Source organism: Rhincodon typus, chromosome 11, assembly GCF_021869965.1.
Source record: "Rhincodon typus isolate 14 chromosome 11, sRhiTyp1.1, whole genome shotgun sequence".
In the NCBI taxonomy this organism is placed as follows: domain Eukaryota; kingdom Metazoa; phylum Chordata; class Chondrichthyes; order Orectolobiformes; family Rhincodontidae; genus Rhincodon; species Rhincodon typus.
In genome coordinates this window covers 73,524,133-73,548,214 of record NC_063342.1, presented here as the reverse complement: position 1 = coordinate 73,548,214, position 24,082 = coordinate 73,524,133, and the positions used below count along the sequence as shown (strand labels likewise).

The window sequence follows — 24,082 nt, the reverse complement described above, 5'->3', positions numbered from 1 at the left end:
CTGTACTTATAATTTTTTTTTTAAACAATTAATTCACAGGGTATGGGTTCCAATGGTCAGGCCAACACAAAAAATTCTCTAACTGCTTTTGTGGAGGTGGTGCTCAGTTGTCTTCTTGATCTGCTCTAGCCCATGTAATGTATTTCCATGTAGCTATAGTCCATGTGCTATAGGTAGACCCACAATGCCATTTGAGGGCAGAGTTCCAGGATTTCAACCCAGTGACAGTGAAGGAACAGCGATATATTTCCAAGCCGGGATGATAAGTGGCTTGAGGGGAACCTGCAGGTGATGGTGTTCCCACATATCTGTTATCCTTGATCTTCTAGTGGTTATTGGTTTGGAAGACATTGAGGATCATTGGAGCAATGCACACTCCTGACTTCTACCTTGCAGATAGTGAACAGATCTGGGGGGAGTCAAGGGGAGTTGATTGGAGAATTCCCTGCTCTTTCAGATCTACATTGATTCCTAGCACAGCAACATTTTTTTAAAAATTAATTATTGCAATATTCAAATTCTTCTGTCACTATCATCTAGAAGGACAAGGGCAGCATATACCTGGGTGGTGATGCACTTTGGAAGAAGGAACAAGGGAGTATTTAATTAATAGCAGGACAGTAGGAGAAACAAAGGGATCTTGGGATGCTGGTCCACAAATACCTGAAGGCTGCAGAACAAGTTAATAGGGTATAGAAGGCACATGGTATACTTGCCTTTATTAGCTAAGGCTTGGAGTTCAAGGGCAGGAACTGTATAAAATGTTGGTTAGGCCACACCTAGGATACTGCATGCAGTTCTGGAATCCGCATTATAGGAGGAATGTGATAGCACTGGAGAGGGTGCAGAGGGGATTGCGAGGCGTGGATGTCACGTGTACTTGTTACAGGTATTTGTTACAAACAAAGTGAAAAGTCTTGTATAATGTCATCACTCTCTGGTACCATCTTAAAACACGGAAATTAAACCAAGATGTAGAATATAAACATAGAAACCAAGGAAACAAAGTTTAGAGTCCAACTTTACAGTCCTTCTTGTTGTGCTTAGCTGTAGGCCTGGATCCAAGCTCTTCCACCCCGATGCTGAGACCAACACCAGCATAAAACAGACAGCCAGACTCGAGTCCCATTGTCGCCATTCTTTGGTGCTACCCTGCCTCCAACGACGTCGCCACCATGTGTCTGCTCTGGGCTGATCTCAGTAATGCATCTGCCACCGATGCTGCCAAGTCCCTTACTAGGCTCAAACTTGAAGCTGGGCCCACCACGCTGAAGCAAACACCGTAGATGCTGCCAGGTCCTATATTGGGCCCAAACTGCCTCCCTCCTCCGCCTCTGGCAACACAAATTCACCTCTGACGTGCTGGGCACCTCACCAATTCCATTGATGCCAATGTCACTGTGGCCGAGCTCTCCACAAGAAAGTACGTAATATTAAAAAGTAAAAAGAGGGAAAAAAGGAAAAGCGGACACAGCAAACGAGCCCCAGGGTCAGGAGCCTGAACACTGCTTATGCCACCGCCGCCATCTTGGACGTTATGACTGTTGGTCAGTTATGGAGACAGACTTGGGCTGCTTTGCTTAGAACAGAGGAGATTGAGAGGTATAAAATTATGAGGAGCATAAATAGGGTAAACAGGAAGAAGTGTTTCCTCTTGATGGAAGGATCAATGACTGGGGACATAGATTTAAGGCAAGGAGCAGAAGATCCAGAAGAGATGAGATAGAAAGTTTTTTCGCCCAGGGTGTGGCAGGAATCTGAAACTCGCTATCTGCAAGGGTGGTCCAGGCAGATACCCTCATAACATGCAAGTATTTAGATGTGCACCTGGAATGTCAAGGCATACAAGGCTGTGGCCCAAGTGCTGGAAAACAGGATTAGAATAATTTGGCGATTGTTTTTGACTGGCATGAATGTGTTCGGCTGAAGGTCCACTTTCTGTGCTTATAGATTTCCAAAGTATAATGCAGTTAAGAGAAAAAATAGTGAAAGCAAGGTCTCCGAAAGAACAGACAACAATCTAGATGTGCAGAAAGAACACCATACTTGGGCTTGTATGCGGAAAATGTCCTGAAAATGCTAAGTGTATTCAGCGTTTTATATACACTGACACTGAAGGTACAGAGGTGAGATTGGAAAATTGAAGCTTGTTTCACTGGAACAAAGAAGAATAAAGGAGCGTTCAAAATTATGAAAGGTTTGATTTATGAAAATCAGCAGAACAGCCAAGACGAACAAGAGAAGAATGAAGGGCTCACAGTGTGTGGAACGGCTCATCACAGAAGCAGACTGTAAAATTGCAAAATGAGTTGGCAAAGTAAAGAGGATGCATTTACACCGAATCTTTCATCAGCTCAGATTGTCTCAAAGTGAATTAAGTATGTTTGAAGTGTAGGGAGAGGGGAAGACAACTTCATCAGCCTAAACACAGGGCCAGGAGCAAGTTGGACCCGTATCCTGATTACCCATTGGATTGTCCATCCCTGCAAACCCAGCATTCCAAAGTTACACGGTCTAAAAATGTTATGGGTACCTCAGATACACAGTCCCAAGTCTCATGCATCTTCCAGCTCCCAATTTCTATTGATGCAGGTTTCAGACCCACTGGCAACTGCTTCAACAGGTATCGAGCTGGAATGGTCCAATTGTTATCTTACAATTGACAAAACAGATGCACCTGTAAATGAAACTGCGCTCAAGGTCTTAATGAGTGCTTTCTCAACAAACGGTTTCCCATGTCCACAGACATGATAGACTGAATGGCCTCCTTCTGCGCTGTATCACTTGCTATTTACATTATGGACACTTCATATAAATTATGTAATGCATTGAATCAGTTTCTGGAACATCGTTGGAACAACTGAGTTTCACTTTTGTTACTCTCAGTCTGGGTCCATGTGTTTTTCTTCTGCCTCGCTTTGAATTTAGAGTCAGGTGTACAGCACGGAAACAGCCACTTTAGTACAACTCATCTTGCCAACCAGATATCCCAATCTGACGTAGTCCCATTTGCCAGCATTTAGCCCATATCCCTCTAAACCATTCCTATTCGTATACCCATCCAGATGCCTTTGAAATGTTGTAATTGTACCTGCCTCCACCACTTCCTCTGGCAGGGGGTGGAACGTGCTGCAGGTCCCTTTTATATCTTTCCCTTCTCATCTTAAACTGATGTCCTCTAATTTTGGGCTCCCCTACCCTAGGAAAAAGACCTGGCTATTCACCCTATCCATACCCTCTATAAGCTCACCCCTCAGTCTCCAACACTCCATGGAAAATTGTCCCAGCCCATTCAGCCTCTCCCTATGGCTCAAATCTTCAGTCCTGGCAACACCCTTGTAAATCTTTTCTGCACTGTCTCAAGGTTAACAACATCCTTCTGATATAAGGGCAATCAGAATTGATCACCATATTCTGAAAGTGGCCTCAACGTCTTGTACAGCCACCATATGACATCCCAACTCTATACTCAATGCACTGACCAACGAAGACAGATGTGTCAAATGCCTTCTTCACCACCCTGTCTACCTGCAACTCCACTTTCAAGAAACTATGAACCTTCACCCCTGGGTCTCTATTCAGCAACATCCCCAGGCCCTACCATCAAGTGTATAAGTCCTGCGCTGATGTGCCTTACCAAAACACAACAGCTCACATTTATCTAAATTAAACTCCATCTGCCATTCCTCGGCCAATCGGCCCACCTGCACTCTGAGATAATCTACTTCATGGTCTACTACACTACCTATTTTGGTGTCATCTGCAAACTTACAAACCATACCTTCTTGCGTTCACATCCAAATTATTTATATAAATGACAAAAAGCAACGAATCCAGCACTCACCTTTGTGGCACACCACTGGTCACAGGCTTCCAATCAGAAAAATCAACCCTCCACCACCACCCTCTGTCTCCCTACTTCAAGCCAATTTTGTATCCAATTGGTTGGCTCCCCAGATCCCATATGATCTAAACTTACTAAGCAGTTTAATCAACAGGTTTCCAGTAACAATACAGTCACAACCTCAGCATGGGAAAAATTACACAAGGGTTAATATTGAAGCTAATAGTCTGATCGCAGTGACAGAAATCACAAGACTGGCAAACCAGCCTGCTTCACTCCCCACAGATAACCTGAGCACACCACACTCTCCTACTACGAGCAAATGACAGGAAGTTAACAATGGGACTGTTTTCAACAAACGTGAATTTTCAGGACTGTATAACGGGGAATAACAAATGTAGGCAAGTTGAACTAACAGAATTAGAGAGAGTTGCAAGAGGAATAAGTGGTACAGTAAAAGGTAAAGTCACTATAGTCCCAGAGAACCATAGGGCTACTCTCTCATTAGAGAGGGGCAACTGGTAGTTCAACCAGAAGGTCACCACCCCTCAGCCAAGGGGCAAGGTTGAAAAGACAGGACCTTCATGGTGACTGTACCTGGTACAGGAATTGAACCCACACTGTTGGCATCACACTGCACTGCAAGCTAGCCACCCGGACAACTGAGCCCAGCATGAGAATTGTGAACATGTTTACCTTCTTCTGGAGATGTAGAGATAGGAACTGCAGTTAAGTCATTAATAACATAATCAAACAGCCTTCCTTCTGCAGCATACGACTTCAGAACTGGAACGCAATCTTCAACTAACACCTGAAAAAACAAGAGGGTCACTTTCATCATTTTTGAAACACAAGAACAAATGAAACAGCAGGAGTCTCACCCTAATGAGTTACTGAGCTTGCTCTACCTTCCAATAAGATTATAGTTGAACATCAACTCCGGTCTCCCACTCCAATCCTCATATTCCTCAATGCCCAAGAAATCCATTGGTTTCTATTTTGAATACCCTAGCTTCCAGCATCTGCAGTCCTTACTGTCTCCAAGTGCAAGAGAAACTAGCGTGCCATACTGTCAGGAAACCTCCCAGCAGGAGCATCAAACATCAGTTGTTTGAAAGAAATTCTGTTTTGCCTGCACTCTAAGCAAAGAGGAAAATTTTAAACTTATCGCACATTATACTCTCTGTCACCAATTGCTTTAAATTTGACCTATTTAAATCCCATTGCAACCACTTTATGTCCTCATCAAAACTTGCTTTCCACCATCTCTTTCACTTAGAAGCAAACGTGGACATTATATTAGCCTCCCAGACCTCAGTCAATGATATAGATTGTAAACAGTTTAGGTTCAAGACATTCTCCATTACTTACAGCCTATTGTTCAGATAAATAAGCCATTCATTTAGAGGCTCTGAGCTGTCTGCTAAACAATCCTCAATCTACATCAAGATATTTCCCCAATCCCATGAACTATAATCTCTTGCGTGGCAATTTAACAAATACTTTGAGAATTCAGACACAGAACATCCAATGATTCCTAACCCCACCCATTCATTTGTTCCATAAGTCACACTTCCTAAAATTTGTTTGTTTAACAATCCCCTTTCCCTCAACTGGAGCCATGTCTCCACGAACAAATTCTAGTATTTTTCTGACAACTGTCATTATGCCAGTGTTTAACCATTTCCTCCTTCCCTCCTTTTGTGAGCAGTGAAATTACATTTGACCTTTCCAGTACATGGAGGTAACCCAACAATCCAGGAAGATCAAAACCAATGCATCTGCCACTCCCGCAGCCAGCTCCAGAGAACGTGTCAATTTCGGGTCTCATACGCTTCCTCAGTATTCTTCCTTGCCAATAATTACATTTACATCCTCCTTCTCACTAGGATCAAGAGTCCTGGGATATTAGCTGTGACTGACAAAACATGTAGCAGTAAAAGTCATGACAGAAATACGTACTGTACACAAGGATGCATTTCTGTGGGAAATTACCCCAAATGGCTGCTGCAGCAGCTGAAGGACCACATGAGGTCTATAAAATGAAACTGGCTGTAGGGGGAGTAAAGTATTATCCCCACAAACAGCTCCTTCTTAAAGTACATTGTTTGCTGTTATAGGCAGCTTCTACCAGGCCCAAATACCACATGGGTGACGTGTTGAGGAGCTGGAAATTTTCAGCAGCTTAACTTACTGCAGGTGTCATGTACTTAACAAGCTGGGATGGAGGTGGTTTAGGGATATTCACACTAATTGCAAAGCAATGGTAAAGGGAGGGAGAGGGGCATTATAGCATTGGAGACAAGAATGTGAATGCGACAAGATACTAAACCCCTAAACCCCAGGGCAGACAAGCAAGAGATTTAGCAATGAGAGTGTCACCCGAACAAAATGCAAGGCACTACTGTGAGAAGAGGGACTAGTGCTGAAGGGATAGACTGTTTACCTACACAAAGCAGCTAACAAAGCAGGAAGATGAATGACCTAAGCAGAGGAGGTAGTACACGGTACATACCAATGCATAGCTAACCTGTGGCTGTGACAGAATGGCAACAGGTGAGCACTTGGCTCCAATTCAGAGTCAAAGCTGACCACATTGGAATGAATGTTACCAAAGCTGAGCTGATGAGATGGCACACAAGGCCTGAATGCAAGCATAACAAGAAGCAATTATGGGGTTGACTGACTGCTCAGCCAGCTTGTTTTGTGACCATGTACAGACTGAGGAGTTTTAGGTAAAAGGAAATGCAGTGATAATTAATTGTACAGGTAGGGTAGATTTGAAGAGACCTTGGACACTTTGCAAGTATTTGGCAGCAACAACTCATCTCCTAAGCAGACACCTTACACTCTCAAAAGTTATCTAGTTATGTAGCTGAGGGAAAACAAGAATGCCAGCTGACCTACCTGATAGCAGTCTCCTTTCAGATTATCCAGGACATCTCCGCAAGTTTTACGCATGTGTTTACAACATGCGTCAATCACCATCTGGTCAATGTGCAAGTTTGGTTAAGAAACAACTAAAAAGAATATGACACAAGCTGGCAAAGAAAAAAAAAACTCTTAAATATGGCTGAATGAACACTGATTGAGAAGCAACACCATTAACATCTGGAGGGAGTCAGTGCATTAACATTTCAGGAGAATATCCAAACCCCAATGGTATGAACATCCAGCTATAGCCAGTCAATTCCCTGTACTGAGGCCTCCGAATACAATATGATCCTAACTGTTAACAAAATGTTCAATCACATTCCAAACAGAACTCTGTTGCTGGCCAGGACTACTGATTCATAGAAAATGAGTCAAATGATGAGTTCAATGTTTAAAGCTTTAGTACACAAAGAATTTAGCATTTGTATAAAATTTAAAAACACAGAACAGGAGCAGCTCATTTAGGCCTTCAAGCCTGTTTCACAATCCAATGGGTTGTGGCTCATCAGTGTATTTGGAAGACAGAAAATTTACAGCACAAGAGGTCATTCAGTCCATTATGTTCATGCTGGATAAAGGCAAGATATCCAACCTTGTATCAATTTCAGATATTAGTTCTCAATCTTGAGGAACTACATTTGATATGGTGCAATCTAAGTCTTTTTTAAAGATGTAACATCATTCATCTTTCAGATCGCTAAGCACCTTCCGAGTGAAAATATATTGCAATCCCTTTCAAATCCTGTCAGCAACTGATTTAAATTTGTAGCGCTGGTTATTGACAACTCTGTAAATGCTTATAGGTCTTTCCTATGCACTCTTCGTCCCTCAAACTTATACACCTTACGTGATGTGGAGGTGCCGGTGTTGGACTGGAGTGGATGAAGTCAGAAATCACACGACACGAGGTTATAGTCCAACAGGTTTATCTGAAACCACAAGCTTTCGGAATGAAGGGGCTGCGCTTCAAAAGCTTGTGATTTTAAATAAATCTGTTGGACTCTAAACGGGAGTTTTGACATTTATCAAAAAACTGCAGCCCCTCGCTCATAGTTTAGGTTGTACATCCCTAGTAACATGCCTGGGGATGCCCTAGTGTCCCCTCCAATGCTATCACATCCTCCCTTTAGTACACCAGATCCGAACAGTACATGAGCTGTGGTTTAATGTCTGTTTTATATATTTCATGCATAACCTCCTGCTCTTCCCTGTTGTGCCTCAGTTAACAAAGAAAATATTGCACGTCATTGTAACCACTTCATCCAGCTGTCCTGCTATTTTCCAGGATTTGTGGATATGTCCCTCTGTTCCTGCAACCTTCTCAGTACCCCATCATTCACCAGCTTACCTTATTAGCTTTCCCAAAATTACCTCAGACGTCATAGGGAGTCAGTTAGCTCAGTTGGACGAATGGCTGGTTTGTGAAAATGACACCAACAGCGTGGATTCAATTCCTGCACTTGCTGAGATCAACATGAAGGTCCTGCCTTCTCAACCTCTCCCCTTGCCCGAGGTGTGGTGACCCTCTGGTTAAACCACCACCAGTTGTCTAAATGACATCGCAGCCCCGGCACTAAGGCAACTTCACCTTTGTCTCACCACACGGTTTTCTGGATTGAACTCCACTGCCCACATCTGCAGTGCATTGATAATTTCCTGCAGTCTACAGCTTTCTTTCCATTCTCCACACAATTCTGTATCATCAAACAAATGCTTGAATCATGCTCTCAACATTGAAGTCCAAACTATTGCTTACGCACCAGGAAAAGCAGAGATCTAGGAACATGGCCTGTCAAGCCCGACTACAAGCATCTTCCCAGTCAGAAACACCCATACACCATTAACCTTGGCTTCCTATCACTGAACAAATGTTGGATACTCATTTACTGAATTGAATCTATGCTCTCTACAAAGCAATCCATTGACTCCCACTCCCATGTTTGAACCCCAAAACACTGCTCACTTATTTCCTTCAAGAGCCCATCCAATTTCCTTTGAAATGTTGGATTTGACTGTCTTCGCTACCATCTGTTTCATAGGTAGCGAGTTCCAGCCCATTAGTACTCATTGCTAATAAGCTCATCTCCTCACACACCTCTTGTAGCCTTTGCCATGGCTTTAAATCTGTGTCCCATAGTCCTTGTACAATCAGCTAACAGGAACACTTTTTTTTTAAAATCTACCTGTTCAGAAATGTTATGACACACCTCTGGAGCAAGTAGGACTTGAACCCAGGCCTCCTGGCTCTAGAGACAGGGAAAGTAGCATTGTGCCACAAGACGGTAACACCTTTGCTTCGTCTGCCTTATCATAATCATAATCTTGTATCCGTCTTGTCAAATCTTCCCACAATCACGTTTGCTCAAAGAAGAACAAAATCCCAATCTTTCAAACCTAACTACAGAAATCAAACCTACCAGTTTCAGATTAGTTCTTTAAAAAGTTACCCAAAAATTTCAGGCAAAGGTTACAGACAAAAAAAGGATATTTCCACCATGGTGACCATCTTTGGTTTTAACTTGACCAGCTCATATAGGATTCCACCATCTCCTCCTCCAAGGATGAGAATTTCTTTCCCTGTATAGTCCTCTACTCCATCACCCATGATGGCTTGAGTGTATGGAAGGTCACTCTCCCCTAAATCTGGAACAGATGGGTGTACAAAGAGACATTTTCTGCATAATATATTCAACAAAAATGAAATCAACAACAACTGTAACAACAATTAATCCAAGTTTCAGCCTTGGGTTTTGTGGTGATTGCTTGCAGTTCTGAAATCAGAAGGACATGGGGGTTCAAAACCCCTTGCAGCGGTTTGAGCATATAATCCAGGTTCAGCAAGATAGTAAAGGGAGTACTACTCTGCTGGAGGCACCTCCTTAAACACGAAACAAGCAGCCACACACTCAGCACTTTCACTGTCATGTCAAAAATTGTTCCAACTGTTCAGTCTATAAATGAACCTGAATTCTTGACCCCATCTTCTTCTCTGCACAGTTACTGCCTGACCCACCAGTTTTTTTTGTTTTTAATACTGTGGGAGCAGGCATGTTTTCCAGCTGCACTTGGTTATGAAAGTTTACAAGCGAGAGATTAGGATCAGAGATTACTATCCACAGACGAAAATCAGCATCTTGTCCTTTCGAGTCCTACTAGCTACCAGCCCCCACTCTAACTCATACCTGAATTCAACTCACAACCCAGTTCTGTGTTATCATTGAATCAAACCTTTAATGATGGGGAGTCAGTGGCATAGTACCCCAGTGGCATAGTACTCCAGAGGCCTAGGCTCATGTTCTGTCGAAAACATGGGTTCAAATCTAGCCACAGTAGCTGGTGGGATTTAAATTCAATTAATAAAAGAAACCTGAATTGCAAGTTATTCTCAGTAATAGTGAACATAAAATAATTGCCAATTGTTGTTTAAAAAAAAACCACACATTGGAATCAATTGTGTCCTTTAGGGAAGAAAATCTGGTCATCTTATTTATTCAGGCCTAGATGACTACAGGCCCACAGGAATTTGGTTGCGTAAACCTCTTAAATCAGGGGGAATTAATTTTGGGCAACAAACACTAGCCTTGCCGGGTGATTCCGAAATCCCCAATGAATGAATTTTTAAAAACCTAAGCTCTGAATTTTACCTCTTCCTTTAAAGGGGCTGATTCCTAGAGATACATTATGTGGAAATGACTGCAAGCACTACCAAGTTCTGCAAAACCATATACAATAGCAATTCTAAAAGGACCCAACTGCTTTATGAAACTGCTTTATTCCCTTCAAAATCCTTGGGACGGGCTGCATCTTTCCAGCAGTTTTGGTTTTGTTCCAATCTTATGTTCACTTGCTATGCTGATGTTTCGCCAGCACCAGTTGGTAGAATCACTGGTTGATAAAGTAAGAGGCAGCACCCAAGCCAGGTCTTTCTTTCTTCAAAATACTAAGGCAAACTGGCTTAGTGGTTTACACTGCTGCCTCATAGTGCCAGGGACCCAAGTTCAGTTCCAGCCTTAATCGACTGTCTGTGTGGAGTTAGCACATTCTTCCAGTGTCTGTGTGGGTTTCCTTCAGGTGCTCCGGTTTCCTCCCACAGTCCAAAGGTGTGCACATTAAGTGAATTGGTCATGCTAAATTACCCATAATGTCCAGGGGTGTGCAAACTAGGTGGATTAGCCATGGGAAATACAGGGTTATGGGAGTGGTCAGTCGGGATGGGATGATCTTCAGAGGGGCGGTGCAAGCTCGATGGGCTAAACAGCCTGCTTCCACACTATAAGGATTCCATGAAACTGTCATTCCCCTACAGATACATCAGCTGAGACAATTACTAAAATGGAGAAGCAACAAAATATGCCCAAAAACCACAATGTGTAGAAGTACAAATCAAAATAACTCCTAGGTGTTCACTGGTATACAAAGTGTAAGCAGTGCCTAATAACATCAATTTGTTTTCCAATTTCCATTTTACTACTGGGTGTATCTACACCAAACTGACTGCAACCGTTCAAGTAGGCAACTCACCGCCACCTTCTCAAGGGCAACTAGAGATGAGCAATAAACACCAGTCACACCTACATTCCCTGAATGAATAGAAGGAAAATCAAACGGTACTTACTAATATCACCATTGAGGATAAGAATATTTCCAAACTGCTTTGAATGGAGAATCTTGATGTTCTGATATGCAGAATCCTCATCATAAACAACATCATCAATGTCATACTCCACCAACCTGCCATCAGCAGTTGGCCAGTATCTATCGATGGCCCCTCCTCGTACAATGGCCGGTAACCTAGGGAAGCAGCAGAGAAATGAATTAACTTTCATTTGCCTTGTCCCCCTTATTACCTCAATTAGAATGCCACAAAGCACTCTGCATCTAGAGACTTGTATCTGAAGTGCAGCTGCAGATACAAACAGAGTAGGTGTTCCTCAACAGCAACTGCAATGAATTGCCAGTTGGAATTAATCCTTCATGGCGTTGGTTAAAAGCAGAATTTTGACCAAGAAAACTTCCAGCTGTTCTACGAATGGAGTCAAGTGATCTTTTATCCCTCACTGCCTGAGCAGGCAGAGCCCTGTATACACAGCCCCACAGATAAAGACTGCTACAAGATTCGGTAGCTTGTTGTGGCATGTATAATAACAAATCACTCACAGCAACAGGTGGTTCTCCAGGCCCCTGTCAAAATCCATTAAACTTTCCACCATTTCTCTGCAACGTATGACAAACACTGGAAAACAGATTAGGGAATGGGCACGATACAGATCAACAAATAAATCTCAATACCAAAACCTGAATTGTTGTGGATGTGAGCCCACTGGAGTTATCGGAGATTAACGATATGTAGGAGAGGAAGCAAAAGTGATACAAAAAGCCAAAAAGGCTGTTATGAAGTAACAATACTATGCAATGTATTTTTAACACAGACTTAATAAGGAAGCTGCAGGTCAGGATTGATGAGATGGATAAGAAAAGCCACTTGTGAAGGGAAAGGCTTAGTAAAATGACAACTTTGGCTCACGTTTTCAAAGAGATGGAGGCGTGGGCAGGTACAACAGAGGGATGTACAGCACTGCTATTAGTAAAGAGGCAGTGGAAAAGCCACTTCATCAGGCGCTTCAACACTCAAGGGTGGCAGGAAAATGACAGGATAATAAGCTCTATCAGACAATGTAGGAATCTGGAAGTTGCATCAGAGAACTGGATGGTTTCCAATGAAAGACATTAACTTGAAGAGGGCGGGAGAGATAACTTTGCACCAGTCAGCCTAAAATCGGTCATGGTTTGTTGCTGGAGGCGATACAGCATAAAGTTAACGTGCACCAGAAAGATTTGTCACTAAAGTCAGAAGAGAAAAGCTAGCAGCTGCGAACTGACTAAATGTTGAAAATGTAAAGTTGGATAGAAGCAAAGACGACAACACAAAATAATATTTCCAAAGAGCAGAAACATACCCTCTCCCAATGACAAAAAATGCAATTCACAAAAATTCCTTTTGCCTATATAAAACAGGTGCGTGAATAGAGAGGTAGCTTCGAGCACGGGCTAATGCATCACACTCAGAGCCTGAATGATAATCTGAAATTGGTTTCTGGTCGTTTCCTTTGCATAGCCTAGATTATTTAATAAAGTTGTCCGATGGTAGAATCATATCTAATGGGGTGCCAGGTAAGCAGGCCACACATTCCATCGCTGACAGACTGGATCAAACAACACATCCCATTAATCATTCACAGAAAGCAGCATGTTGACTACGCTCAAACAGACCATGCTTACACGCCTCAGAACACAATGTCCAAAATTAGACATGTCCTGGTCCTGACGAGTGCAAGGCGAAAAGATTAAACATTGTTAAAAACAGGCACAAAGTTGCAGTTCTGCATTATCAAACAATTATTTGGCACAGTGATCTCCAGCAATATCAAGTAAATAATTCAGGCAGCTTCACTGCACATGCTTAAGAGTTTGGTTTATAAATAAACTTTAAAACCTCAAATGCATGTTTTGTTAATAAATTCAACCATTCAAATTTCTTACCTTTTTAGCCTTTTAATATTTCCCCGCAAAACGTCTTTCATTTTCTCTTCCAGTCTGTTGCAGAGCTGAAATGCAAACAAATCTATTTAAAATTTGAGAAATGTTGCAGCAACCAAAATGACAACCGGTATATGAGGGTGTGACAGGAGGCAGAGCAGTGAGGTATAGCAGATGGTACAAGCATGAGTGCATCAACAATATTAGCAATTTCACTTTCATACAATAAAAAGCTTTTCCGGATTGTCCAAAAGACTCTGGGCATTGCTCGCAAGGCCAACGCTTATCGCCCATCTCTATTTGTCCTGGAGGTGGCAGTAACGAGCTCATACCTTGAACCACTACTGTAAGGTGGAGAGATGGGGAAGGGTGTAGGTAGGGAGGGAGTTACAAGATTTTGCCCGCAATACAATGAAGGAAGATAGTGTCCTGGAGGGGCATTTTCAGGTGATGGTGTTCCCATCACCTGCTGCCGTTGTCCTTCTAGATGGTGCAGATCATGGGCTTAGAAAGTGCAGTCAGAGAAGCCTTGAGGACTGAGTGCATCTTGTCGGTGGTATACGTTGCTGCCACTGTGCAATTGTGAACAGAGTGAATGCTGAAGGTGGAGGGTGGGAGCCAGTCAAGTGGGCTGCATTGTCCTAGATGGTGTTGAGCTTCCAGAGAGCTGTACTCATCAGGCATGTGGGGAAAATGAGGTGTATCTTATTACACTCTTACACTTAGAAGACTAAATCAAGTTTCTGATCAATGGTGACTACCACTGAGCTAGAGGTGGCCCTTGAGCTTGTCCAACAGGTTTGAGATTCTGGTCCCTGCATATAATGGAACAGGGTCTGTAAGAAGGATGAGCTAAATGACATCAGCACCACGGTACAGGGAGCTATTTAAGAAGGGGAGAAAAGCAAAAAGTAGTTGTAATCGAGGAGAGCACAGTTAGGGGAATAGACACTGTTTATTATGTGGTCAGGATCAAGAGTCCCAAGGCTGTGTTGCTTGCCTGGTGCCCAGGTCTCATCTGGCTGCAGAGGAACGTGCACTGGGAAGAGAAAGATCCAGTCGCTGTGATCAACATAGATACCGACAACATAGGTAAAAAGATAAAAGATGTTCTGCAAAGAGAATATAAGCAGCTAGGGGCTAAACTAAAAAGCAGAATGAAAAAGGTAATACGCTCTGGATTACTACCTGAGCCACGAGCTAACTGGCACAGTGTAACAAGATTAAAGAGGTAAGCACATGTCTCAAAGAACGATGTGGGAGAAACAGTTTCAAATTCACGGGACATTGGCACCAGTACTGGGGAAGGAGGGAGCTGTTCCAACAGAACTGGCTCCACCTGAATCATGCAGCGACCAGTGTCCTGGAGAATGTATTAATAGGGCTGTGGATGGCTTTTAATTAAACAGTTTATTGGGTTGGGGGGCGTGGTATTCCAGTTGCATGGAAAATTATGGAAAAAGTTAAGGTACGGGGTCTGAGGGTTCTATACTTAAATGCATGCAGCATACAAAACAAGTTGAATGAGACACTGGCAGATTAAATCGGCAGGTATGATGTTGTGGGTATCATAGAGATGTGGCTTCAGGGCTCGAAAATAAATATCCAAGGATACACATCCTACCGAAAGGACAGGCAGATGGGCAGAGGGGTTGGGATTGCCTTGCTCACAGGAAATTGAATTACATCGAAAACAAGAAGCAATACAGGGCCAGAAGGTGTAAAATGTGAGTGGGTACAGTTAAGGAACCGCAAAGGAGACAAAGACCCTGGAAGCAGTAATGTACAGATCTCCTAACAGTAGTCAGGATGTGGGGGAGAAAATAGAAAAGGTATGTAAGAGAGGCACTATTACAATATGCATGGGGGGACTTCAATGTGGTAGACTGGAAAAGTCAAGTTGGTAGTGGATCACAAGAAAAGGTATTTGTGGAATGTGTGCAAGATGTGTTTTAGGAGGAGCTTGTGGTAGATCCCATTAGGGAACAGGCAATTCTGGATTTGGTGACGTGATGAGGCAGACTTGATCAGAGAGCTTAAGGTGATGGAATCACAGTGGATAGTAACCACAATATGATAAGAATTCACCCTGCAGCTTGAAAGGGAAAAGCCTGAATCAAATCGAATGCTATTGAGTAAAGGCAACTACCAAGACAGGAGAGAGGAGTTGGCCAGAATTAATTGGAAGGGGGGGCCTAACAGGGAAGACGATGGAAGAGCAGTGGCAGGGGTTTCTGGGGGTAATTCAGGAGGCACAGCAGAAAATCATCCCAAAGAAGCAGCAGCATACTAAGGGGAGACGAGGTAACCATGGCTGGCAAGGGAAGTCAGGAACAGCAGAAAAGCAAAAGAGAAAGTATACAATGTGGTGAAGATTAGTGGAAAGCCAGAGGATTAGAAAGCTTTTAAAAACCAGCAGAGGACAACTTAAAAAGCAATAAGAATGAAGATAATGAAATATAAGGGTAAGCTAATGAGTAATATGAAAGAAGATTGCAAGGTTTTAAAAAATACGTGAAAGGTAAAAACAGAGGCAAGACTGGACACTGGACCACTGGAAAATAAGGCTGAAGTAGTAACATGGAACAAAGAAACGGCAGAGGAACTGAATAGGTACTTTGCATCAGTCTTCACAGTGGAAGACACCAGCAGTATAGCAGAACTTCAAAGAGAATCGGGGCAGAGGTAAGTGCAGTTACCATCACTAAGGAGGTGGTGATGGAGAAGCAGAAAGGTTTGAAGGTGGATAAATCACCTGGACCAGAGGGACTACATCCCAGGTTTCTGAAGGAGACAGCTGAAGAGATTGTGGATGCATTGGCTGTGATCTTTCAGGAATCACTGGAGTCAGGTAGGGCCCCAGAGGTCTGGAAAATGGCTAACGTAACAGCCCTGCACAAGAAGAGGAGGTAGAAGGCAGGAAATCATAGGTTGTTTAGCCTGAATGGTCTTTTTAAGATTTGAGAGTCCATTATTAAGGACGAGATTGTGGAGTACTTGGAAGTGCATGATAAGATAGGGCTGAGTCAACAACTTTGTGTTAAACAAAGGACAGCCATTGGACATGATCTACTTGAATTTCCAGAAGACCTGTGACAAGGTGGGAAGTTGATAACGGTGTTAGGGGTAAGGTACTACGTGCACAGAAGTCTGGCTGACTGGCAGAAGTCAGAGAGTGGAGATAAAGGGGTCTTTTTCAGGATGGCAGCCAATGACTTATGGAGTTCCGCAAGGGTCAGTGTTGGACCACAACTACTCCCATTGTAGGTTAATGATTTGGACAAAAGAACCAAATGGCATTGTTTCTGGATTTGCAAGTGACACAAAGATAGGTTGAGGGACAGGTACAGTTGAGGAAGAGGAAGGCTGCCGAAGGACTTGGACAAGCTAGGAAAGTAGACAAAGAAGTGGCAGATGGAACACAGTGTGGGCAAGTGCACTTTGATAGGAAGAATAGAGGAGTAGACTATTTTGTAAATGGGGAAAGGCTTTGCAAATCTGAAGCACAAAGGGACTTGGGAGTCCTAGGTCAGGATTTTCATAAGCTAAACATGCAGGATCAGCTGGCAGTTAGTAAGGCAAATGCAATGTTAGCATTCATTTCAAGAGGGCTAGAATGTAAGAGCAGGGATGTGCTGCTGAGGCTGTAAAAGACTCTCATCAGACTGCATTTGAAATATTATGTGTTGTTTTGAGCCCCATATTTAAGGGAGGATGCACTGGCACTGGAGGGAATCCAGAGGAGATTTAGAGATTTATAAGAATGATCCTGGGGCCAAAGGGCTTGTCATATGAGGAAGGACCGAGAACTCTGGGTCTGTACTCCCTGGAGTTTAGAAGAATGAAGGAGAATCTGATTGAAACTTACAAAATACTGAGAGACTTGGACAGACTGATCGTGGAGATGTTTTACTAGGACTTGAGGGCATAGCCTCAGAGTGAAGGGTCGAGTGTTTAGAACTGAGCTGAGGAGGAATTTCTTCACCCAGAGGGTGGTGAGTCTGTGGAACTCATTGCTGCAGAAGGCTGTGGAGGCCAAGTCATTGAGTGTCTTTAAGACGGAGATAGATAGGTCCTTGATTAGTAAGGGGAATCAAAGGTTACTGGGAGAAGGCTCAAGAATGAGGTTGAGAAACATATCAATCATGATCGGAACAGACTCAATGGGCCGAATGGCCAAATTCTGGTGTAATAGCCTTTAGCGATGGTAATATCATTGAGCTCCAAGGGGCAATGATTAGATTCTCCCTTGTTTAAGATGGTCATTGCCTGAGATTGGTGTTGCACAAATTTTACTTGCCACTAATCAGGCCTGATTTCACTCCAAACTTGTTGCATATGGACATAAGCTGCTACTTTATTCAGAGTTGGACATGGTGCATATTGAGCTAACATAAACAAATATCTCAACTTCTAATCTTAGCTGGCATGCGCTGAGAGTGTGCACAGATTTGGGCATTCTGTTATAGAGTCATAGATCTGTACAGCATGGAAACAGACTCTTTGGTCCAACACGTTCATGCCAACCAGATATCCTAGATAAATCTAGTCCCATTTGCCAGCATTTGGCCCATATCCCTCTTAAACCCTTCCTATTCAATGTACCCATCCAGATGCCTTTTAAATGTTGTCATTGTACCAGGCTCCACCACTTCCTCTGGCAGGTCATGCCATACACACACCACCCTCTGCGTGAAACAGTTGCCCATCAAGTCCCTTTTAAATCTTCCCCCTCTCACCTTAAACCTGTGCTCTCCAGTTTCGGACTCCCCTACCCTGGGGAATAAAAGCCTTGGATTATTCAACCTATTGATGCCCCTCAATTTTGTAAACCTCCATAAGGTCACCCCTCAACCTCCAACACTCAGGGGGAAATAACCCCAGCCTATTCGGCTTCTCCCTATAAATCCTCTAACCCCAGCAACATCCTTGTAAATGTTCTCTGAACCCTTTCAACTTTAAGAAAGTCTTTCCTATAGCAGGGAGACCAGAATTGCATGCAATACTCCAAAAGTGGCCTAACCACTGTCCTGTACAGCCACAACATGACCTCCCAACTCCTATACTCAATGCAGTGACCAATAAAGGCAAGCATACCAAATGCCTTCTTTACCACCCTGTCTACCTGCGACTCCACTTTCAAGGAACTATGAACCTGCACTCCAAGGTTTCTTTGCTCAGCAACACTCCCCAGGACCTTACCATTAACTGTTGAAGTTTTGCCCTGATATGCCTTTTCAAAATGCAGCACCTCTCATTTATCTAAATTCAACCCCAGCTGCCACTCCTTGGCCCATTGTCCCATCTGATCAAGATCCCGTTGTACTCAGAGATACTCTTTACTGTTGACTACATCACCAATTTTGGCACCATCTGCAAACTTACTAAGCATACCTCCTATGTTCACATCCAAATCATTTATATAAATGATAAAAAACAGTGGACCCAGCATCGATCCTTGTGGCACACCGCTGGTCACAAGAATCTAGTCTGAAGAACAACCCTCCACCATCAACCTTGTCTCCTACCTTCAAATCAATTTTTTTTTATCCAGGTGGCTAGCTCTCCCTGGATTCCATGTGATCTAACCTTATTAACCAGTCTACCATGCAGAACCTTGTCGAATGCCTGACTAAAGTCTATATAGATGACATCCACCGCTTCGCCTTCAATCTTCTTTGTCACTTCTTAAAAAAAAAACTTAAGTTAGTCTGACATGATTTCCCACACACAAAGCCATATTGAATATCCCTAATCAGTCCTTGCCTTTCCAAATACATGTAAATCCTGTTGAGGTTGGTGGGCTCGCCAAGCTGGTTTGTTGTTCCGCAGATGTTTCGTTACCATGCTAGGTAACATCATCAGTGCAGCCTCCGATGAAGCGTCGGTGTGTTTTCCTGCCTGGTTTTTAAACTCTGGAGTCTGTTGAGCTGGATTGCCTCACTTCCGGTTTTCCTTTGTAGTGGAGTGTATATGGGATCGAGTTCTATGTGTTTATTAATGGCTTTCTTCGTGGAGAACCAGGCTTCTAGGAATTCCCGTGCCTGTCTCTGCTTAGCTTGTCCCGGGATTTTGGTGTTGTCCCAGTTGAACTGGTGGTTCTCCTTATCCATATGGATTGAGATGAGTGAGTATCGGTCGTGTCTTTTTGTAGCCAGTTGGTGTTCGTGTACCCTTGTTGTTTGTTTCCTTCTTGTTTGTCTGATGTAGTGTTTCTCTCAGTTTCTGCAGGGGATCTTATAGATGACATTGGTCCTGTCCATGGCGGGGAGTGGGTCTTTAGTTCGGGTGAGCAGTTGTCATAGGGTTGATGTGGGTTTGCGTGCCACTCTGATGCCCAACAGTCGTAGGAGTCTTGTGGTTAGTTCCGATGTGTTCCTGATGTAGGTGATGAAGGTGTCGGGGTGTGTAGTATCTTCCTGATGTTGTTCGCGTAGGCATCTTCTGACCCAGTTTTTTGGATATCCACTATCCTTGAAAACCTGGAAGAGGTATTCTTCTTCCTCTTGGCACAGTTCTGTGTTCCTACAGTGTGTTGTTGATTCGACCGGAACAACACCAAAATCCTGGAACAAGCTAAGCAGAGACAGGCACAGGAATTCCTAGAAGCCTGGCAGTCCACGAAGAAAGCCATTAATAAACACATAGAACTCGACCCCATTTACACTCCACTACGAAGGAAAACTGGAAGTGAGGTAATCCAGCTCAATGGACTCCAGAGTTTAAAAACCAGGCGGGAAAACACACCGACGTTTCATCGGAGGCTGCACTGAGGATGTTACCCAGCAGGGTAACGAAACGTCTACGGAATAACAAACCAGCTCGGCGAGCCAACCAACCACAACACCCACAACCTGAGCTACAAATCTACTCCAAAACCTTAGACATGTAAATCCTGTCCCTCAGAATCCCCTCCAAACTTGCCCACCACTGATATCAGGCTCACTAGTCTACAGTTCCATGGCTGTTCCTTACCACCTTTCTTAAATAATGACACCACATTAGCCACCCTCCAGTCTTCCAGTACCTCACCAGTGTCTATTAATCATACAAATATCACAGCAAAAGGCCCAGCAATCATTTCCCTAGCTTCCCACAAAATTCTGGGATATACCAGATCAGGTCCTGGGGATTTATCTGCCTTTATGTATTTTAAGACATCCAGCAGCTCCTCTTCTGTAATATGGGCACTTTTCAAGATATTACTAATTATTTCCCCAAGTTCTCTAGCTTCCATATCCTTCTCCACAGTAAATACTGATGTGAAATACTCGTTTAGTATCTCCCCCATCACCTGCAGTTCCACACATGGGCAGCCTTGCTGATCATTAAGGGGCCCTATTTTCTCCCTAGTTACTCTTTCATCCTTAGTGTATTTGTAGATTCTCTTTGGATTCTCCCTAACCCTATTTACCAAAGCTATGTCATTTCTCCTTTGTGATTTCCCTCGAGTATGCTCCTACTGCCCTTATACTCCTCTAGGGATTCACTCAATCCCAGCTGTTTATACCTGATATCTGCCTCCTTTTTCTTGACAAGAGCCTCAATTTCTCTCATCATCCAGCATTCCCTACACCCACCAGCCTTGCCCTTCACCCTAACAGGAACATACTGCCTCTGGGGCTTTCACCATCTCATTTTTGAAGGCCTCCCAGTTTCCAAATGTCCCTTTACCTGTGAACAGCCTCTCCCAATCAACTTTTGAAAGTTCTTGCCTAATACCATCAAACTTGGCCTTACTCCAATTTAGATCTTTAACTTTTAGATCAGGTCTACTGTTTTCCATAATCACTTTGAAGCTAACAGAATTGTAATCACTGGCCCCAAAGTGCTCTCCACTGACACCTCAATTACCTGCCCTGCCTTATTTCCCCAAGAGAAGGTCAAGTTTTGCTCCTTCTCTCAGATACATACACATAGTGAATCAGAAAACTTTCTTGTACACACAAACTCCGCTTCATCCAAGCCCTTAACACAGTGTCCCAGTCTATGTTTGGTAAGTTAAAATCCCCACCATTACCACCCTATTATTCTTACAAGTATCTGAAATCTCCTGACAAATGTGTTTCTCAATTTCCCGCTGACCACTGGGGGCCTATAGTACAATCCTAACAAGGTGATCATCCCTTTCCTCAGTTCCACCCAACTAACTTCACTGGATGTAATCCCAGGAATATCCTCCGTAACTACAGCCATAATGTTAACCCTAATCAAAAACACCACTATCCCTCCTCTCTTGCCACGCCCCCCCACCCCCCGACTTTCTATCTTTCCTATAACATCTTTACAGTGGAACATTAAAGTGACAGTCCCGAGCCATGTTTCGATAGTAGCCATGATATTCCAATCCCATGTTCCCAGCCATGCCCCGAGTTCATTCGGCCGTTCCTGTCTCGCCTTTTGCGGTGAAATAAATGCAGTTCAATTTATCAGTCTGACCTCGTTCTCTGCCTTGCTCTTGCCTGCCTTGTCTGTTTGATTTGCTCCTCTCCTCAACAATACTAGTCTCAGAATTATCTCTTTGGGATCCACCCCCCTCTCCCCCAAACACACTTTCACCAGTTTAAAACTTCATGAGTGGCATGAGCAAATCTCCTGCCAGGATGACTAAGGACATTAAAACAACCTAAGAATGGAATCTACATTCAACAGGGTCTTATCAGGGGTGAGATTACAGTTTTAATGGAGACGTGAAAAATAAAGATTAGCTTCACTGAAACTGACAGTGACAGGTGACATGACAAAAGTGGTGACTCTGGAGAGGGTTGACATTGTATGACATTGTTCCTACTGGTCAGCTGCCAATAAGAATTCGTTCACACATTTATAATGATAACTGAATTTTTTTGAGTGGGGGAGGGTAAGAATTGGAAAAAACGATCCCAATGCTCCGCCAGAAATCACTCATTGCTAGCCTGACAACATGACAAGAATTCAAACATACCCTGACTACTGGGACAACAAGGTGCAGAGCTGGATGAACACAGCAGGCCAAGCAGCATCATAGGAGCAAAAAGGCTGACGTTTCGGGCCTAGACCCTTCATCAGAACTGAAACGTCAGCCTTTTTGCTCCTATGATGCTGCTTGGCTTTGTGTTCATCCAGCTCTGCACCTTGTTATCTCGGATTCTCCAGCATCTGCAGTTCCTACTATCTCTGATTCAATTTTATACCCTGACTACTGTACAACTATTAAACTGACCCTAATACTTCCTGAACCCACACAGACACTCAACACTCACCATCAAACCTGTCGTTTGACTCTGCTTGGAGCCCACCCCTTCACCATTTCCCTTTCACTGGCTACACAGCTGCCCCACCCCAGCAGCCCAACAACTTCCCGCCTATTCTTCCAATAACCAACTGACTCCCAGCAAACCCCCAACAACCCTTCTTTCCCGACGCACCCTACATCATCCACTATCTGCTATCCTTCCTTTATTACAGAATTGTTACAGTACAAAAGGAAGCCATTCAGCCCATTGTGTCTACACCAGCTATCTGAGCATTGTGATTTTGTGCCAATTCCCTCTCTGTTCCCCATGATCCAGCACATTAGATGATTATTTCAATAGAAACTACGCTGTCAATATAACCTGCCTCCACCACACTTCCAGGCAATGCATTCTATACAGTAACTGCTGTGTGAAAACATCTTTTTCTGTTTCTTTTGTAAAACACTTCAAACCAGTGCCCTTTGGTCCTTGATCCTTTTACAAGCAGAAAATTTCCTTTTCCATTCTGTCCAAACTCCTCGATTTTGAAAACTTCTATCAAATCCCCCTCCTCCAAGGAAAGCAGTCCCAACTTCTCCAGTTATACCTCATAACTGAGGTTGCAAAACCCTGGAACCACTGTCATTAACCTCTTCTGCAATCTCTCCAAATATTGACATCCTTCCTAAATGTGGTGCCCTGAACTAGATACAATACTCCAGCTGAGGGCCATGCGATTTCCTATACAGATTCAGCATAGCCACCAAGCTGTTATATTCTATGTCTCTATTAATAGAGCAAGAATACTGTATGCTTTACTAACAGTTCTCTGTACCTGTACTGCCACCTTTTATTATCTATGTACAGACACACGCAAGTGTCTACACTCCTGTACATTCTTTTGAATACTAGCCTTTAGTTTATACCGTTTCTCCATGCTCTTTGTATGAAGCTGTCCCCTCACACTTCTGCATACTGAAATTCATCTGCCACCTATCTGACCACTCCACCAAGTCTTACTGTAGTTCTTAATTGTATTTCTCAGTGCTGTGTTGTCCACAACTTTGGAATTGATGCCTGCACACCAAGCTGCAGATCATCTGGAAAAGGAAGGCTCCCAACAGCAACCCCTGGGAACTCCACTACAAATCTTCCTCTAGCCTGAGAAATATCCATTGCCTGTTACCGTTTCCTCTCCTTCAGCCAATTTTGTAGCTGCATTGCTACTGTTCTTTGTATTGCATAAGCTATAATTGCCATCACGTAACTGTATAGATTACCTTTTGGAAGGACATGTACACCACATGAAAAGTCCTGCCCACATCAACTCTCTTACTTCCTCACCAGCACAGACTTAATGGGTGAACTGGCCTGTTTCACATTTAGAACAGTCTATTTTTCCAGAAAAGGAGAGACTTGACAGACCAGTAAAGATTGTGTGGAACATCTGGCAAACCCCAAAAAAATGTTTCTCAATTGCCTCATTAATCAAAATAGTGTTGTGTGTTCTCAGAGTCAGGATGCACAAGTATATCCAAGAGTTCCACGGGGG

At 43.3% G+C, this 24,082-nt stretch overlaps 1 protein-coding gene across 1 annotated transcript in view; it reads right to left on the bottom strand.

Annotated features, from left to right (window-relative positions):
- Positions 1–24,082, bottom strand: part of sms (spermine synthase) — a 47,025-nt gene that overhangs the window by 12,532 nt on the left and 10,411 nt on the right. Inside the window, exons 2-6 of the mRNA XM_048602553.1 lie at positions 13,319–13,400; positions 11,394–11,569; positions 9,267–9,421; positions 6,752–6,841; positions 4,541–4,655 (exon numbers count right to left, since the gene is read on the bottom strand). Of these exons, the coding sequence (XP_048458510.1) occupies positions 4,541–4,655; positions 6,752–6,841; positions 9,267–9,421; positions 11,394–11,569; positions 13,319–13,400 (618 nt within the window). The remainder of the gene's footprint in view (positions 1–4,540; positions 4,656–6,751; positions 6,842–9,266; positions 9,422–11,393; positions 11,570–13,318; positions 13,401–24,082) is intronic.